This window comes from Rousettus aegyptiacus, unplaced genomic scaffold, assembly GCF_014176215.1.
Source record: "Rousettus aegyptiacus isolate mRouAeg1 unplaced genomic scaffold, mRouAeg1.p scaffold_m13_p_15, whole genome shotgun sequence".
Taxonomy (NCBI): Eukaryota; Metazoa; Chordata; class Mammalia; order Chiroptera; family Pteropodidae; genus Rousettus; species Rousettus aegyptiacus.
The window spans coordinates 30,754,377-30,774,618 of NW_023416290.1; the positions used below are offsets into that span (position 1 = coordinate 30,754,377).

Below are 20,242 nucleotides of genomic sequence, written 5' to 3' on the forward strand. Positions count from 1 at the left end.
TGCTGGTTTGCCAAAAGGCTGTTGTCATTCTAGCAGGGAGTATAGCTCAGGGCAGAATATTTGGGCAGGCCTCAGGAGTTCTCTAGACATTTGTACTTCATGATAATTAATAGACATTATTGTTTTATTATTTGGTATACTTTAAGATTTATAGAATAACTGAACAGATAGTACATGGAGTTCCATATACTTCTCCAACTTCCCCATATTTCCCTTATTGCATACATTTATTATTATTGTGTACATCTGTATATACTGCAATGAATGAACCAATATCGGTACATTATTAGTAGCTATAGTTCATAGTTTGCATTAAGGTTTACATAGACCTGTTGTACAGTTCTATGGGGTTTGACAAATGCCTAATCTATCATTGCAGTTTCATTGCCCTAAAATCCCGTTCTTATCTAGTCATCCCTCCCTCCTTTCCTCTAAGCTCCTGGCAACCACCGATCTTTTCATTGTCTCCACAGTTTCACCTTTTCCAGAATGTCATATAGTTCAAATTATGCATTATGTAGCCTTTTCAGACTGACTTTTTTTTTACTTACTAATACACAGTTAGGATTCCTCCATGTCTTTTGGTGGCACGATAGCTCATTTCATTTTATTCCTGAATAACATTCCATTGTTGGCTGTACCACATTTTGTTTCTCTGTTCACAAGTCTTGCTGTCTTACTGTTAAACAAATGATAGAACATTTCCTCACATAGTAGGTATTTGATAAATAGTTATTTAATGACCTAGTTCGGTTGAATTCTTCATTTTTCTGACAGGTATATAGTACCAAGGCAATCATGTTGTTAGGTACTAATTTCTGCCAATGTGAGGTTATTGTTTAAGGAGAGAGCGTGTAGCCCAGCAGCAGCAGACTGCTTGGATCTAGGCTTCTAATAGTGGTTTAAAAGTTCCCTCTAGAACTGCACTAATGCAATAGGCACCAGCCACGGGTAGCTATTTGAATTTAAATTGATTAAAAGTAAATAAAATAAGAAATTCAGTGTTGCCCTAGCCACCTTTCAACTGCTCGACAGCCATCCATATGTGACTAGCGGCTACCATTTTGGACAAGGCACATGTGGAACATTTATGTCGTTATAGTAAATTATATTGCACAGCCTTGATCTAGACCATTCACATAGAAAGATGGGATTGAAATTATTTGACCAGGCTGATTCTGGTTTCAATGCTTAACTGGTTTATGCTGCAGCAATTTTACGATGAAAGAGAAGAAGGGCAGAGATTTGTTTGCTGGAGAAAAGTTGCTTAAAATTACTTACTGGGGATAAAAAGGCTGCCAGGGCCATTGAAGCTGGGAAATCCTCCTTGTATGACAGCCCCAGGAGGGAGGGCTTGACAAAGCTGCAGGCTCTTGATCAGTCATTGTTAAGGAGTTTTACACAACTCTCAGCTCTAGCTTCTTTAGTTTGGTGAAAAAGCAGGGGCCTTCTCTAATTGGAGGGGTTGGGGTAAGTGTGGAGAGGGAGTTAAACTTTTCAGCTAATAAATTTGCAAATTGTGCATCCAATCCTTCAGTAAACTCTCGTGTGGTTGCAGGATGCCAGGAATGTGAAACTTTGAATGAACATCAGATACGTGCCACAGAAATCGCAGCTCAGTGTCTTGAAATTGAAATTACTCTTATTTGGGGGCAAAGCAAATGGCAGTTAAATTTTCTTGTTTTTTTTTTTCTTTTTTTTTCTTTTTTTGCCAACTGTTGTATTTGATCAGATCTCGTTCCCTTTCTCGTGGTGTCTTGCTGGCACAGTATTAGCTATCAGTCTACTTAGATTTCAGCTCTATAGTCATTTTACATATGGCATTTTTATAAAGTCTGGGCTTTTTTTCTTCTAAACAGAAGTACAGATAACAGATGTTATGTTAAATTGTGCTTTTCCTTAATGTCTAATCTGGAAATTGGCTCTTGATGCTGGTGGGGTTTTTAAATATAATTTTTAAATGAAAATGCCAAATTGCACTATCTGCACATTGTAGTTTTAAATGTTGACATTTCGCTTTTTGAAAAGACTTGAGTTTCTAAGAGGCCTAATGGAAAGGCAAATTTGACGGAATAATATATCTATTGTAATTCCTGTGAAAAAACTTAAAATATGCTGGTTATTTGGAAGTTCATTCAGGATGTGACCACTTGGAATCATGATTGTCTATAAACACAGGCTTTTAGAACTGATAGTTTTCTCTAAGAATAGGCACTGAGTTTAGAATTGACTGTTATCTTGCAAGTGAAGAATGGAAGTGCCAGAACTCAAATGAAGACAGATTTCCCTTTAATCCTTCAGCTAGTGTCACCTACTAAACAACTCTTACAAGAGTTGCTGAGGTTTAATCAGTATTTAATAATTATTGCATTTGTTCGATTGACTTTTTTAAAAAAGTGAACATGTCCCTCGAATGAAAGGCAGGATAACAGATGGATTTCTTGTATCTGCAATGGTTTGAATTTAATTTAAGTAATATATTTTAATTTAGATACCGTTTTATGTTAGCAACGTCTAGAGAAATTGATTATGGTTTCTTAGCATGAGATTGTTTTCTTAAAAGCTGTGAAAGGGAAAAGAATCAATATTAGTGCTTTCCGAGTGGCAGCTTTTAAAATTGCTCCCACCCGCCCCAAGCACGATTGATTACAGCTGCTTTTGTAAAGGATTTAAAAAGAACAATCTGTATTAAAAACATTATTCTTTGGTATGAGCTTGAACAGTTCCAAATGGGTTTCCATGGGGGCTTCACTGCAATGTGACCACTTGAAGGGATTGTGGCTGTCACCGGTGGGCCAGGGCAGCGAGGCAGAGGAAAGGCTATTAGGTGAAGAGCTGCTGGCTTACATGCCAAAGAGGTTACCCCAGCAGCTGCAGTCAGTCAGACACATTCTTGAGCCTCCAAAGCAAGAGGGGCAGAAAGCCAGTCATTTTTCTGTGAGCAGCGAGTAAGGTTAAGTGGCAGGAAGAGTCGGAAGTATGTCCCCATTCCAGAGCCTTGGCTAAAGGCAGGTGTGTTCGGTCAGCTGAAAGTGATAGAAGGTGATGCCGGGTCCCCAGCCTTCCATGCCCTGAGGCCAGTGAGGAGAGGATGTGTCTTCACGGGGCATCTTACATATGAGTATCATGGCCGAGTTATTCTCAGTCTGTACGCTGATCTTGTACCAATTAAATAATAAACTCGACTCTGTGGGCAGAGGCACTGTCTGGAGGCGGGGTGCCTGGAGCAGTTAACTCTATTAGAAACAGGCCCCATCTTGAAAAGCAAAAGACAGGACCCAAGAGCCCAGTAATGTGGACTGGGCTCCCATGGTTTTTAATTCTCAGTAAGAGTCTGTGCTGTCAGGGAAATGAAGATGTAACAGGTAGCCCAGGTGGCTTTCATCCTTAAAGGGGGCATTTTTTATATAGACTTTGCCATTGGTTGCTTTACAGAAGGCATTTGCAGGAATAGGATGGCCCACTAATTTGTGAAGAATTGAAGATCCTGGGGAATGTACAGATTTTTAGAAAAATAGTGTTATCAGCATCAACTTCTATTTAGTACCCTTGGGTGCTAACTCACTGCAGAGGCCTTTCATATGGCTTCAGAACTGGTGGAATCAGCTGGTAAGCTGCTTTTATTACTGGATTCATGTGGTGGAAAAAAAAATTTCTTGAGATGATCAGATATGTTTTGATTCATAACTATTTGCTTTTCTTTATCTCATATTTTTGGAAAAAACTAAATGCTATGTCTTATGAAATAGCGCTTTTGAATTTGTGTTCCAACTGAGATTTAATTATCACTAGTGAATTACCATGAATCACCCTCATTTGGGGGCAAAAAATAATATGCTCTTTTAAAATGTAGTCTCAAAAGTGCTTTTTAAATACTCTTTTTTAAATTAAGCATGTAATTTTACCATCTGGCAAAGTTGCCTCTTCCCCTCATCTTCATAAGAAGAAGAGCGCACAGTGCCATTGGCAGAATGTCTCAATGTCTTCATCTGTAGATTCTGATGGAGGTAGATCAGAAAAACAGAAGGCAGCTCTGGGATGGATTAAGTTACCTTTTGGATTTATGAAGGCTTTGGCCACCTGTCAGTTTACACAGCCAAGAAAGTATTTATCTTTGGTGGAAAAAAATACTACTGTCCACAAGTTTCCTTTCTATTTCATTTGGCAGGACCATAAATGTTACCTTCAGATAAATTACTCATAGACAGCACTTGAGCACACCAACAGGAACGCTTTCTAAAATGTGTTTGCTCAGAGATGACACAGCTCCTGTGACGATATACACACTCCAGGTGAAGCATGTCCTTTTGCCTGGGGCTCGAATTCCTGCCTCAAGCTGCAACCTGGAGGAGGCTCTATTTTTTGGGAAATATCATGTAGGGTTTCTGATGGATTTCATCGTGGACTCTAATACCTTTAAATCATTTCCTGTTTCCTCTATTAAGGAAACCATTTCTTTAAAAGCTGTTTGGCCCTCACTGTTTATTTTACTTGGTTAAAAAGTTTGGTCAAGAACAGTTCCCTTATAATATATCAAAAAGAAATACAAGGCCTGGGCTGTGAGTTTTGGGCAGAATCAGGTATTTTTCCAGTGGATATCAGGAATGTGAATAATCCTTTGGGCACACAGAGTCCTGAGACGTGGCCCTAGGTATTAAAAGTTCAGAACAGCTTGACTCCGGTTTTGAAGTCAGTGGTCTCATCACCTTTATATTTATTCCCTTCTGCCTAACTTTGTTTCTTTTATTCAGATAAGTGCTGACACATTTTCAGTCTTCTAGTATAAGGAAGCAGCTGCAAACATCATCTTTGAAAAAGCCATCCTAGGTTAGGTGGTCACTATGTCAACCGAAAGGTTTTCTGGAATCAGCAAAAGGAAAAGCAGAATGAGAGGCTTCTTACAGACAGGCAAGCTAATAGAAGGACTCTGAAAACCAGGCGTAGTGTGGGACATCTGTGGGGCTGGTGGCCTTGTCAGCCATATAGGTGTGTCTGGGCTTGCTCTCCAAGTTCAGGTATTGGCCTCTGTAAGCAGGGACTAAGCTGAAAGGGAACCTGCTCACTGGGAAACCAGGCAGCCTCACCTTGACATGACAAGTTGTCTTCTTTGTTTTAAATAACCTAGGAGAAAAGAGTAGCTAATGAGATGGGTAATTAGACTCAGACCAAGAATCTTGTAATTGAATATTCATTTTACTAGACCTTTATCATTGTGACTTCAGATAAAATGGATCAGGAGTGGCCCAAGCACTGTTGTGTCGTTCTGTGGCACTTTAATGAAGTGTGAAGTTTATTTTTTTTTCCATGCTTGTCACTTATACATCCATATATTTTTGTGATATTTTCTTTAGATTATTTATATAATACACCTGTCTGTATTTGAATGTATTGATTTAAATAATAAATAAATAAGTTTGTTTTGGGAAGTTCATTTGTACTGTTTGAAAGCTGGTTCATCATCATTTGTGACCATGACTCATTTGTCATGTGCTTTTTGTGCATTTAGTACCATGTATGTTTTTTAAAAATGTAACTAATATCGATTAGGAAAGAAATCATTCACAAACTGATCTCACCTTCACTCCATTTTCCATTTTCATTTCAATACTTGGTCAATGTATATGAAATTGTAATGGAGTTAAATATTAGAAGACATTAAAACAACATATGCTTTTTAAATTTAACGTGTAGACTAAACATTTTTCCTTGTTGCTAAGTAGTATATGATTTTTAATGGCTATGTTGAGGAAATTCATGTGTCATACATAATTTACATAGCTACCCCTCTATATAGTTGGCATTTAGGTTGTTTCAGTGATCTTTTTTTTTAATTGAGGTATAATTGACATACTCAGTGATATTTTTTCCTTTTAATTTTAATTTTTCAATTAGAGTTGACATTCAGTATTATTTTATATTAGTTTCAGATGTATAGCATAGTTGTTTCACATTTATATAATTTATGAAGTGATTCCCTCAATTAGTCCAGTATTCACCTTTGCTGCAATAGTAAACACCTCAACTCATTTTTAGAATATTTCCTTAGGATAATCCTTTAGAGTAGAAATATCTGGTCAGATGGCATAAAAGATTTTAGAACTTAAAATACATTACCAGCATGCTTCCCAGAGGGCTGGTGCCAATTTCTGTTAGTTGGAATCTATTAAATAGTCAAAGGTTCTCTTTATAGGCCATTCGTAAAGTGTCCCACATTCCTGTTAACATCCAGACTCCGTGCTGGCGTAACCGCTGCAGCACAGGCTCAGCTGGACATTGTAACCATCAGCTGCCTTGGAGTGCAGGTTCTTCTTTTGCATCAGCCTGAGCCTGGGAGGATGAGGTCTGCTCTTTGAACCTAAGGTCTTTCCCATTTATTTTCCTGTCCCATAGGCTTCCTGTGGCTCTTGTCATCCCCCATATAGGGTAGAGAATATAGGTGGCTGTGCCTTGAGGCCTAAAATTGTAGCAGTTGAAAAACCCTTAAAGTGAATTATTAAGTCTAAACCAGAGCCTGTTGGTTTCCTGTGCTTGACTTGGAGTCTGTTCCATTATGGTAGTTTTTACAAAACACTTCTGAATAAGAAATAAATTCCAAATCTCTTTTTTTCCCCTTCTCCTGCCAAACTCCACCAGGAAACAGAATCTCATTATTTCAGTTAGAATATATTAATATTGACCCTCTCCAACACTTGGGACTTTTCAGGTTAGGCTCACATGGCTTCTATTTTTATCTAGTCTAAGTTGTGGTTATATGGATAGCAAAATAAATACTGGAATATTCTAGTTCAAGAGGGGGAGAGGCAGCGTTGCTTATAATAACATGGCTACACACTTCTTCCCTCTGTTTGGTATTCCAAAAAAGGAAGAAAGCACAACTTGGAGCACATCTGTAAGTAATGAACATTTTCTTTTCGTGTGTCATGCATATTCAACATAATCCCACTCAGAGTCCCAGGCGTTGCTTTCATATACATCACTTTGGAGAATTAATCCTATTTTTGTTGCCAACAAATTTTATTCAAGATAAAGGTTGCTTCACTTTTCTCTCTGTCTGGGTCAGGAATCTACTAAACCTTTTGTTACAAGCAGAAGTAAAAATTGTTGGTGTGTTCTGCTTTTGTTTTGTTTTGTTTGTTTCTCCCCCTTATTGACTGCCTTATTACTGAGGAGGAAGATTTTAAAATGAGCAATAAACCAATTTCATGAGGAATATTTTTTTGAAAAACCTAAATTGATTGAATTTTGTAATTCAAATGTTTCAGAATTCAAAAGTTACAAGTCATGTGAAAATTCCCTCCAAGTGAGATATTTTTCTTTAAATTAGTTGTCTCTCATTTCTCTAGGTTACAAAGTATAAGATATGTCAGGAATTCAGGCACAGAGTTTAGATTTTTTTTCTCATTTTATTGAGTGTTCTTCATGAAACAGTGACTTATAAAAACAGGGATTTGAATCACAGGATTTTGTACATGATACGCCAGTGATAGGATTGTTGGTAGATAAGCATATTTTCAGTGCGTATCTGTGATTATCACTGTTAATTGTTACCAAGTTCCAGATTAAAGAGAAATGGAACTTGGGGGGGCGGGACACTAGCATTTTGCCTGTTTGTGTGTGTTGTGATGCTTAGGGGCAAAGGAAGGATGCATCATTCAGTTAAATAAACATACAGGGTCCTCTGGATCATCGTTTTAGAGAAGCTCTTTTAAGTCTACCCAACAAACTACTTATTGCGCCCAGGTACCATTCTATAGACTCAATAGACAAACATTGTAGGAAGAAAAATACTTCTGAAGCACCAGCTACACCAACATACATACAGTGAACTTCTGAAAATATCGATCCTAGTTAATCACAAATACAAATTTAGGTGAGCCAAGTCATCCTTTGGCAAGATTTGTTGTTGTTGTTTTTGTCAACATGCTGATCATTGTGCTGAGCACTTTATTAAAGAAAGATTTTATTGAGCTTTGTTGGCTAGGAAATCTAACTGCATTGAACCACATTCCTTTTTTTTTTTGTTTTTTATTTTTTGTTTTTTTATATGAAGAGGAAAATTTCTACAGTTAAGTACACTAACTCAGTGTTGCTTTTTAAAACACCTTTCAGCCATTTAAATGTTCTCCAAAGACTGGTGCTGTGCCTGGCCCGATGGAGGCGTTCTTAATAGGTTGGCTGTTTCTTAAAAGGTCATCCTTATCTTTCTGACAGTCGCCCTCACAGTTTTAAGGCTGAATTGTAGGTTGTTCTTTTTCAAGAGACCGAGTAAGAGAACATTGACTTAGTTTTCCAAGATGTGAGATAACCAGGTAACTTCTTTAAAAAGTATTCTTATTTCCTTTCACCACTTGTTTAACACTTGGGTTCAGCCTTTCAGAAAAACGCAACCTCTCTACTCTCTGTTGAGCCATTACTATACATTGACTCCTAGAGCACAGAGATCGTCCTGGTAGGGATGCAGAAACATCAGACTTGGTCCTGGTTCTGGAACCTCTTCCAGAAATATACATTCTACGAGGTGAGAAAGATCCCACCTTCATGCGAGGCATCCACCAGGAGAGTCCAGTCTGAGTGCTGAGTTGCAAGTGCCGGGTTCAGGCCTGAAGGACTGCAGGAACACAGCGCAGGAATTCGGTCACCTGCTGTGCCTTGGTTTGTTTCAAAAGGCTCATGGAACCAGTCAAATTTCTCTACACTTGCCTATGATTTGACTTTTAAAAATTTCTTTTGATTTTTATTTTAACTTTATATTTTTCTGAGGAGCTCAGTCATCCTTTGGCCTCACACTTCAACACCCAAATGTGACTCTACCTTCCTATGACCTGATTTTTTTTTTTTAAGAATTGGGTTTATTTTCCTAATATGCACCAATAAATAATTTATGTTCATTCATCACTCAGTGGAAGGTATGCAGAAGTATTTCTTAAAGTAAAAGACCGTAGTTTTCTATATAATTAATTAAAGACTAGTGTAGATGTTTGAAGCAATTCTGAGCTAAAGACCTTTCTTAAGGAGGGATTTAAAATTATTCTTCCATGGGTGACCTCATCTTTGACCTTGGCTTTTGTATGAATTATATACAGGATGGTGGAGTAAGCCTGGGGCATGATTAGGTACCAGGTGCTGTCTGTAAACAAACCTTAAAAATAAGTATTTGTAAATACAGTAATATTTGCTTATAAACTTATACAACTTAGTCATCTCACATATTCAAGGACAACAGTATGTTTCTCCAGTAATAAGCAGGGCATTTTCCTTTAGTTACATCTTTGATTCAGATGGGACAGCTGATAGAGATGAAGGTATTACTAAAAATAAATGAATGGCATTTGCTGTACATGACTCCAGGCCTTCTCCATGTGTGAAACTTACAGGACGTTAGGCAGAGAAGAAACTGTTAAGCTAGAACCCTTAACACAGATTTTTCCCATCTATGATGCCAAGAATGCTAGTTCTAAAAAGCATTAAATAGATATTTTAAGGGGAGAATTTCCATGGCCAGAGTTTGGATGTGCTGGATCAAGCAGAGTTCAGCATGACCTTTGCAGTTCTTCTCAAGGCCTTTATTATGATTATGCGCGCATCACAAGCAAAAGGAGGAGGGAGGAGGGAGGAGGGAGAAGTAGCACAGCCAACACTTGGAGTGCACGGGTTATAGTCCAGACCTGAGTGGGAAGCCCTGCCCCACTTCTGAGCCGTTTGTCTCTGGGGACGCTTCAGCTCCTTGGTCTGCGGTGGAGATTGTTAGATGATTAAACATGTTGGTGCTTATAGAACACTTGGCATGACATGCCTGGCACATAAGAAATATTTAGGCATTAGCTACAGCTAATCCTTATCAGCCCCAGACTGAACAGCTCTGATATCTTTATACTGTGGGGCATTACAGTGCAATAGAAAGAGCCCAGAATTAGGTGTCAAAAGTTTTAAGCTTCTTTTTGGCCAACAACTAGACTGTATGATTTTGAGCTGATTTGCCACTGTTCTATCTCTTCACTTCTAAAAATAAACAGGGAATCTTGGTGCTTTTAATGCCTGGTCAAGCTCTAAGGTTCTGTGTTTCTTTGGGTTGTACCTAGGACAAAATTGGCAAGTTCATTTTAAGGGCAAGTATATCATCTCTGAGTGACTGTGTAGGAGAAATTTTTATTTCATTTAATATGTACATTAGCTAAAATTAAATAGTTTATCAAGTTGCTAAAGTTACAGCCAGTTTGGCAGTTTGTAATCACTGTAAAAGTTATTATATATTCGATGCCAAATCAGAACTGGATGTGCCTTTATCATAAAACTAAGAGGCATCATCTAGGTGTTTCTGTGATGTGACACAGAATGTAATATCAGACCACATGAATATTTTACTTTTCTATCCAAAGGCTAATTTTCTGAAGGTTTGGTCTGGGTGGGTGGTGTTAATGAAAAGTTAGGTTTTTCTACTCTCTTTGTTTATAACCTAAGTTTAAACCATTAAGTGAATTTAGCGTCTACCGCTTTGAGCTTAATTATCTTTTTGGTGGCACTATTTTAAGGCATTTAGAGGTCATTCATCTAGTAGATAAGGCCCTGGGATTTCTAAATAACATATTTCCACAATGGCAGGTTGAAACATGATAGTTGTTCAGTTTGGGCTTTACCTATATGAGATAAATCCAATGATTAGATGTGTTTATTTGCTATTCCACAACTTTTCTTTGCTAAGAAAATGAACAGGTTTGTGATCTTTCTTACTGAAACCAAGATTGGTGCACCTGATGGTCATCTATGCAGCCAATTAACATTTTCTCTTCCTATTTATTACAAATACTGTCTGAATTTGGGCTGAATCATTTTATAAAAATACTAGTTTTTTAATCATCCTTAAGTATTAAGATCTAGATCACCATTGCTTTCCTCAACTTTACATCTTGAAAGGGGTATATTTCCTCTTAGAGCGGTTTTATATAAAGAAAATTGGTGTCACCAGGTCTCTGGGGTTTTTGGTCATGAAGCTTGCTTGGGGTTTAGGTAGAAGTAGCAGCAACTGACTCTGGAATTGCAAGTGAGAGCAATATGATAAATGAACTTTCAAGGCGTTTTTATTTCATCCTATAAGAGATGCAGAGCCAATAAAAGGTTTTTAGCAGGGAAGTGATGTGTTCCTGGGAATGGTTCCTCTGCAGAGGCAAAGACTTGAGCAGTGGCTAAGCAAGGATGCCATAGTAACAGTCAAGGCCCAATGCTTTAGTCTGGGGGCAAGAGGAGGAAGTATAGAGTTAGGAGGCAAATAAGTATCTTGCCTTCCTTCTGGACATTGTGGAGATGCAAAACTGAGTCAGATGTGCATCCTCTTCTAGGAAGAACTGCCTTGTCTGTGGAGGCAATTTAGTGCTTTAGTTTCCTCAGCCAGATGCAGCATAAAACAGGAACCTTTATCTTGGTCTATAGTCGATTTTCCTCCTCATTGTCCCTACTTGTTTTCTGCAACTTCCCTTTGCTCTCCTTTTTGTGCATTTGCATCAGCCAGGAGGGGCAAGGTCTTCATTTTCTTCCAGCTTGTACTCTGAGCCCTGTTAGTCAACAGTATTGACACTGCCTCACAGAATGGTCAGTCTTAAGTTAAACAACCTTGTTACGAAATCCTACAGTCAGGCTGCAGTTCTGCACTCTGGGCTGTGCCTCTGACCATTTCCTCCTGGTTACTGTCGCCCAGCGCTCTATCTCATTGAACAAGAGAGTGTTCAGATTGTGTCCTACTTCGTGAGGCAGACCACATTTGGCTAGGTGTAAAAGCAGTTGTCTCAAGTCAACCCTTTTCATGGCTTTTGAGAGATGCACATTTGTCCCAAGGGAATGTTGCTGCATGATTCATTTCCCTCTCCAGGCATGTTAACTGCAAAAATCCTTTCAGCACAGTGTGGAGCCTTCAAAAAGGAATTTGTCACATTTGGAAAGATAATTTTTGTTTAAAGCAAAAACAGTGGAGGTATTCTTTGAGCAATGTCTGCTTCAGAGTAAAAAGGTCCTACTTATTATTAAATTGGATTCTCTGGAAAGGTTTGGTGCCCCTGACAGAGCGGGAGATGACAGTTTAATGTGAAATTTTTTGCACCACCCCGGGTGATGGAGGAACAAATACTTTTAGCTGCCTTTAAGCACGTTAAATATCCTGCCAGTCCCCGGACCACCCTGGAGCCCTGCAGACCTGGAGTGGCCAAAGGCAAGCCAGCTTCTCTAGACATGCCCTGACCTCCACCCCAAGACTTGTATTCAGGCCTGACAGCACCTGATAAGGAGCTGGCTGTGTCCTGGGGAAGTTGGGTGCTTGTCAGGCTACCCACTGTGACTGAACTGTGATGTGGAGTGGGAGATGTTTCTGGCCCATCTGCCGGTTAGTTTGACAGATGTGTCAGTCCAGACAAGTGGGTAACCTAATGAAAAGAAATTTAATTTATACACAGGGATTAAATATCTCAGTGTTACCCATGTCACATCAAACTTCTTTGACAGAGCCAAGAAGAAAATGAAAGTCATTCAAGAAATGTTAAGAAAAGGGAAGTGGGTTTCTAATATGTAAATGGAGTTTCCGTTATCTGCTTTTAAGATTCTAGGTTATTTAAGTGGATGCAATGCAAAATGTATGGGCTGATGATCTCCCAGGCATAGAATTGGGAGATTTTAACTGTAGGAATCCTGGAAGTCATGTGACATGGATTAACTCTGAAAGCTGCGTCAAAGGCCAGTTTGTTTTAGGTAATCTCAGTCTACAAATATTTATTTATCATCTGTGCACCTAGAGGGGTAGGGAGTACACACCGGTCATTAAAGACTTGCCTTCAGTGAGTTGTTTTCAGCCAAGGGGCAAGAGAAATACACAGGAAACAGTTAAAAACTACTGTGACAGTTTATGTCTTACATCGTTCATATGCTACAAAATCCAAAATAGTAGTTTGTCACTAGGGAACATATATGGACTGGAGAAATCAGAGCCTGTTTTGAAGTAGACAGGATTTTAGAGAAAAAGAAGGTCATCCAGATGAAGTTCATAGGGCAAAGGTTCATACAAGCAGGACTGAGAATTGACTTTAGGCGAGACTGCATACAGTCCAAGCAGCATTAACTGAGCACGTACTTCAGCCAGATACTGTGAGTATGGTGAGTTAGGTTGGATAAATGATGAATTAAGGCACAGTCCTTGCCTTTAAAGGAGAATTGAGTCTAATAGGGATCGGTTAAATTGATTGTAGAGCTATGGAATGCAGGGCTCTTGATACAGTTCACAAGCTTTGGAAACTGCAGCTTGAAATGGCGATAGCCTTGGAAACTGATATAAAGCAGGATGGCCTCAGATGACAGAGTTAACTCTAACCATTCTAGCAGAAAAATTCCAGCATGCTCTTGGCTCCAGGTGATCATTCAATGCCTGTAGGCCAGCCCTCTGGAAAATCAGCCTCTCAGGCTTCAGTTCTCAGGATGTGCCAGCATGGTAGCCCAGACAAAATGGGTTCCCATGCTTTCCTGTGAGTTGACACTGAAGCCTGGTGGAGAGGTTTAAAATACGTCGGCCTCTCTAGCCAGAACTGAAACCTTAGAGAATAAAGTGGCACTGTTATGAAGGCTGGCCCTGTCTGTCCTCATAGGCTGGCTTCAGTCACAGCAACTGCTGGAACAGAAAGTTTTATTTTTAAGAGGAAATCTAATGAAAGCCAATGTAGGGAGGGAAACATTTTTTTTAATAATTCTTACTAGGAACACACATTCAATTTGAATTTTAAAAATAGGACAATAATGAGTGTTGCTTATTTCCAAACACAAATATTATTTAGAATCTCAGAGTCTGCTTTATTTGTTTCTGGGCTTTCATAAGATATTGGTGGTAAAATATCAATTTACTGAAACCATTTGAAAAAAATTCTAGTCTACTTTACCTTCAATTCATGTGTGTTACTCTTCTGGCAGGATTAGGTTGAATTTTAATACTAAAACTCTTACCGAAGAGCTAAGAAGCTGTGGAACTGGTATGCTTAGTGAATGATCCCTCTCTATGTACAGGAGTGTGTGATTTGCTCTCACCAGTAATATCAAAGGTGCTCGTGGGGGTTTATCTGCATTTGTCATTAAGATCCTGCTAAGCCAATGAGCCCTAGAAGCGGGCTCACAGTGGGCTTTCGCTTTTGTCAGTTGAGCCCAGCAGGCACTGCCCCTTTCAGGGCTCCATGCATAGCCTCTGCGTGGATCCAGGCTGTGGCAGAAGCTCTGGGCTGCCCATTGGCTGGAAGCTCTTGGCTGCAGTGATGAGCATGACCAAAGGTCTGAGCATGACCAGGCCTGCAAACATCTGGTGGGTCTTCATGGTGATGATTTAGCCTTAGCGCCATCATATCTTTATATACAGCCCCAATAAAGTCTTAAATGATTTCAGTGTTTTGTAGCTTTCCCTGGCAGGGAGCTTCACAGTGACTTTGTGATAAAAAGAATGCCTGAGATGGCTTAAAACTACCACTGGGACCACTGCAATTCAGACAGGTTTAGTATAAAGTGACAGAGTAAGTGTATGATAGGTGCTAGGTCTCTGAGCCACCCTAAATCTACTGGATCAGGCTACGTAGTCTTCTTTTGGGCATTCATCTGCGGTCAGCCCTTCCTGCACATCTGAGGACGGGAAGGGCCGGAGATGGGAGTTCAGAGGAATGGAGGAGAGGGAGGGGTGGTCACCGTAGTGTAAACCTGAACAATGAGACAATGTTTCTTAATCTCTCCATCCTGAATCTCTTCTCTTTCCTTTCCCAGAGGGCAGAGCTGACATCTGATAAAGACATGTACCTGGACAACAGCTCCATTGAAGATGCTTCAGGAGTATATCCTATTGATGACGATGACTATGCTTCTGCATCAGGCTCGGGTAAGGCTGCTTTCACAGTCATCTCCATTCTACATGCTTGCTCCCTCTCTCCCTCACTCCTTCTCTCCCTTTCTCCCTTACCCCTCCCCACCCCCACTTGCCCCTCCTAGAACTACTTCAGGGACACAAGCAGGTGCACAGTGGTTAACAGTGTGCCCTTTGGAGTCAAAGTGCCTGGGTGTAAATTCTGCTCTCCGTCACCTAAGCCATGAGATCATGGAGTGTATTTAATTTGGCCGAACCTCCATTTCCTCAGTTATAGAATGGAAGGTTCTACCATATAGACATGTTGTGAGGATTAAAGGGGTCGACACATCCATAGCTCTTGGAGTTTGCTGCTCGGCATGTAGTCAGTGTTCTGTCAACATTAGCTTTTAACTTTATTATTAAGCCTTTCTCAGTGATGTCATGGAAATCACCCTTAAATAATCCCTCAAACACTAGTTTTATAAAACTGCCCACCCTATATTAAAGATTATCGATGAGACCAAGAAGAGTTATACTTTCTTACTCCTAGTGTATTGCTTAAAAATAGGAGGGAGACTGTAACAGTCGAGTAAATGATCTTACAGGAATATTCTCATTTCTCTTGGTATATCAGTTATCTGTTGCCTCAATAATGATGTATAATAAACCACCCCAAAACGTAGTAGCTAAAAACAACAATCATTTATTTAGCTCATTATTCTGTGGGTTGGCAGTTTAGGCCAGGCACACTGGGCTCCCACACACACTGGTGGTCAGCCGCAGGTTGGATACGCAGCTTTATTGATCTTGGTTGGGCTCTGTCATAGCTCTGGGACAGCTGGGCAGACTTGGGTCTGGTCCACACGGTCTCTCATCCTCCAGTAGGCCAGCCATTGTTCTCAGGGAGAAGGCAGAGAACCCGAGAGAGCAGAAGTGTACAGAGCTTCCTAAAGCCTCGGCTTAGAACTAGCATAGCATCACTACCACATGTTATTGGTCAAAGCAGGTCATAAGGCTAGCCCACTTCTTAATGAAAGAAGCTATAAGATCACATTGTGGAAGAAGCGGATACAGGGGGAATAAACGATTTTGCTGTTTTTGTATTCTACTCTACCTGGTAAATGTTTCACCTGTGCCAGGAATGGCCCCTAAGAAGCTGAGAAAGAGGAAGAGTTTGTGCATATATTTAATTAATGATTAAGTCAGGAATTTGATTAGCAGCATGCTAAGGAAGCCTTATCCAGGCCGTTTCTTGCTTTGAATTTTCATTGTAGATTCAATAAATGGTAAAAGTTATGTTCAACATAGATGTCTGACAGGTTGTGCTGGGCTTCAGAGTGACCCAGAACAAATAAAAATCCACTGTATCTTTGGTAGAGATCTGGCTATATGAGAGTGAGCGCTTTAAGTTAGAAAATGGCAAGTCTGAGAAAAACAAGAGGTGGTGGCTGACCTAGTAACAGTGAGCTTACAGTACAATCCTAATGCAAAAATAGCCCTAGTTATTCTCGGGAGAGTGATATATATCGCACACGCAGATTGAGTGTGAAAAGACTGGTTCTCCATAGCCCACAACTCTATTAATATCTTTCACTCATGGCACCTCTTTTTTTTCTTTAACACCTCAAAAGTGCTTTGTAACAGTCTTCTTCAAAATGTCCCAAGAAATAATAAATATGGATACTTTTTTGTCCCCATTTCACATGTCTTAGAATCTAAGAGTTGTTAGAGACCTATAGCTATTGTCCAAATCATTTTGCTGATTTCTGCCAAGAATATCCTTAAGTTTATTATAAAAAAGAAGGTACATAGTCCTGTCCCTTTGCCGATCTCCTCTCCTCCCCTCCAGATGAAAAGGGTTTGGAGTGGGTCATTTGAAATCCTAAACCCACTCACCAGATAGATTAAGTTGGGGCTTAAATGTATGCTGCTATTGCGGCTGCCTTGGCTCCAGTCTTGGGTAGATCATTGTTGCAAAGAAGTGAGTCATTCGGAACCTTGGAAAGCTCCTTGCACTGCACAGAGGATGTTAATTTTCAGCTTAAAGGTAGTAGAAGTTGTAACTAAAGATTGCAAAGCACTTACTGTGTGTCAGGTGCTGTTCCTATCTTTTTAACATCTGTATAAAGACAGCTCTATTACTGTCTCCCTTTTTCATGTGAAAAAACCTGAGGCACAGAGAGATTACGTAGCTTGCCTCAGATCACACTATTAGAGAGTAATGGAACTGGGATAGAGAGCAGGGAGGTGGACTGGAGAGTGTGTTCTCTTTCACTGCTTTGCTGCACTGCCTCCGTGTGTCGTAAAACCCCACTCTAGAATTAGGAGACACTGCCTCGATAATGGCCAATCTCAGCTAGAAACTGGGTAACCTTAGGGCATTGGCCAGTGTTACCTTTGTCTTCACTTCTATCAAGTTATCCAGTGGGAAAGCAAATGGACTGGAGAAAATGGCCAAAGTTCCAGGGGATGCTTCCTATGTGAGGAGATGGGGCTGTGCTATATATGTGGACTCAAATAGGCATTAGCAAATAGGAAAACTTAAGCCATTCACTTAAACATTTCAAAGGCATTTGCTGTTTGCCAGACACTATGCCAATTTCTTGGGACACAGGGATAAGAAAGATTTGGTCTCTGTCCTCAAGGAACCAAGAAACAACCCACTGAACAGAGCAGAGTCCCGTTGGGGCTCAGAAACTGGTGGCACTAGGCAGAAGGTGAAAGTGCTACTAAACTCAGGATGATTGGTTGCAAGTTTATTTTAAAAGCAAGTACATTCCCTGATTTCTTCCCACCATAATGCAGCAGAGGGATTCTTGCTCCCAATCTCAGAAGAAAACTGGAGGCTTATTATCTGGAGAGGATAAAACAGAGGGTCGTTGGGCTAGAGGTGTACCAAGCACAGATGGAGCTAGAGGTACGATATTGAAAACAGGGAGAGCAAGTTCTTGGAATGAGTTATTTAATGCTGAGCTGTTCCCAGTTACCTTCTCCCAGTCAGTTCTGGCCTTTACCCTCTCTGGGGAACTGGATCAACTCTAAGGAAACAACTCTGTAATACTGGCATTGGGAACTTGTCAGCCAGACACACAGCTCCGTCTAAGCTGATGACATCCACATTCACCAGATCTCTCCTGCGTGCGCCAAGCTTCTGGTCAGCTTTTTGTTGTTTCCCATTTGGTGGTGAGAAGACCACCAAGGCTCCCCAGGCATTTATGGAAAAATTTCTAAAAAAAAAAAAAAAAAAAAAAATAGAGACCTCCCCACACTCCAAAATGTGGAGAGGACAGAAATAGAGAGAAGAGAACTTACAGAAAAAAATGTATTACATTTGGAGAGATAGGACGATGTTTTCATGGTGAAACTAGAAGAGAGTACTATTAAAAAGGAATACTCTGAGAACTCAGGAGAGTCCTCAGAGAGTGCAACTGTTCTGTCAGAAATGAAAAACTGAGATGAGAAGATACAAAAGATGTTTATTCATTTATTCAATAAGTTTTTATAAACACCTACCACATGGGGGAACAGATACCATTCCAGGTGCTAGGAACACATCAATATCAGTAAATAAAAATCTTAACAATGCTTTCTCTGGTCATAGAATAATTTTATTTATTCCTTTCTGTATTTACATGTTTTGAAATCTCGTCTGTGAAAATGTATTTTTTTTGTTGACATATAATCTTTTTATAAGTAGAACAAAATGCTATTTTCTAAAAAAGAAGAGATTCAGTGAACAGTGGGAACATAGAGAAAGAAATTGCTCCACAATGAAGAAGCTGATCTGGCCAAGATAGTGTCAGCAGGAATTTCCCAGATGGGAGCAGGCTCTGGGATCCAGGGTAGCCCGGATGTCTCAGGCAGAAAGGACAGAAGAACTGAAAGTCAGGGATGAGGAAAATGTGGTCATCTGGGTTCCTGGATTTCTGGTTTGGGCAAGAGGGCCAGTCTTTTTACTAAAGGTAATAAATACGGCTGGAGAACTGCCTGCGGCAGGCAGACCATTCCTCTGTCTCTAACTTCAGGAGCTCTGGCTTCAGGGAATTTTCTTCTCTCACAACAGATTCTCCACATCCCTAGTCTGGTGATTCATATTTGTAACTATTGTGAACCAAGGGGCTCTTGAAAGTCCTTAATTGGAAATTATTTTATTTCTTGTTGAAATTTTTTTTGTAAGAAAATGATTCATTGTAGGAGTAAATCAAGCATATTATATGTAAAAGTTTGAAGGAAAACCAAGTAGGCTGATAGAAAAGAGCAGTGTATTTCTGGAGCCATCATTATTAATGACATATTTACATAACATTATAGAATGCTTTCAAATATATATCACATTCGCACCTCTGGGAGTTAGTTATGATTTTCCTCATTTTACAGATGAAGAAACTAAGACTCAAACATTACTTGCCTTAGATCGCAGAGCTATTAAATGCCAAAACCAGTACTAAGTTTGTTAGTTTGTTTAATGCCAAATCCTGTATTTATTCCGATATTTACCCTGCCCTTTCTTCTCTGTATAATGAGTGTACATGCTGAATTAAAGGAGACAGTTGATTATTAAAATATTAAAAAATGAACTGTAGTCTTAGCTATTGTATTGTTTCCATCATGTTACCTCTTACTTTTCAAACCAATTATGTCATTTACATGATTCTGTGAGGAGGAATTTGGAGGTATTTCATCCTTTGTTCCTGTCTGAGGAAACAGGTTAGTTGAGCTATAGAGTTTGAGTTTATTTGAGTTGTTACAAATTTGACAAATGATCAATTTAAAAAGAATGTTGTATTTGAATGTCAGAAATTCTCAAATGTTATTGTGGTTAAAGGTAAAAAAAAATAAAAAGTGCTCAGATGGCAGTTGGTGGTTAGTCACTTGTTGAACAAATAGTAGATCAGAGCCTGCATATGTTAGGGACTCTGTTAGGCACTCAGGGAACAGACCAGATGCAATCCCTTGGCCTTATAGAGCCTCCAATCCAGTAGCAGAGACTTTATTCAATAGTTATACAGATAAATGCATAATTACAAACTTGTGCTAAATGCAATTAGGATAAGAAAGGTGGTTCTAAAAATGCATTTAACGGAAGACTCTGACCTTATGTGGAAGGCAAGCCTTCCCTAAGGAATGACTTTTGTGCTGAGGTCCAGAGGTGAGGAATTAACAAGGCTTGCCTTCTGGCACAAGATGAGGGGACCACGGCTGGACCATAGGGGACAACAGGGAAAATGTTGCTCAAGGAAGCTGGAAAGGTAGGCAAGGATGGGCCTTAGGCATTTTCTATTCATCTCAAAAGCAGTGGAGAGCCATTGCCATAGTTTTAAGAAGGAAGATGATGGGGTCACAGCCAATTTATGGACAGTGGGCTGAAAGGCTATTGGGAAGAGGGTAGTTATGTTG

The 20,242-nt window shown here is 39.7% G+C and overlaps 1 protein-coding gene across 1 annotated transcript in view; it reads left to right on the forward strand.

The window, feature by feature from the left end:
- SDC2 (syndecan 2) overlaps positions 1-20,242 on the forward strand; it is a 101,962-nt gene that overhangs the window by 71,522 nt on the left and 10,198 nt on the right. The window contains exon 2 of the mRNA XM_016125457.2: positions 14,767-14,878. Within this exon, the coding sequence (XP_015980943.1) occupies positions 14,767-14,878 (112 nt within the window). The remainder of the gene's footprint in view (positions 1-14,766; positions 14,879-20,242) is intronic.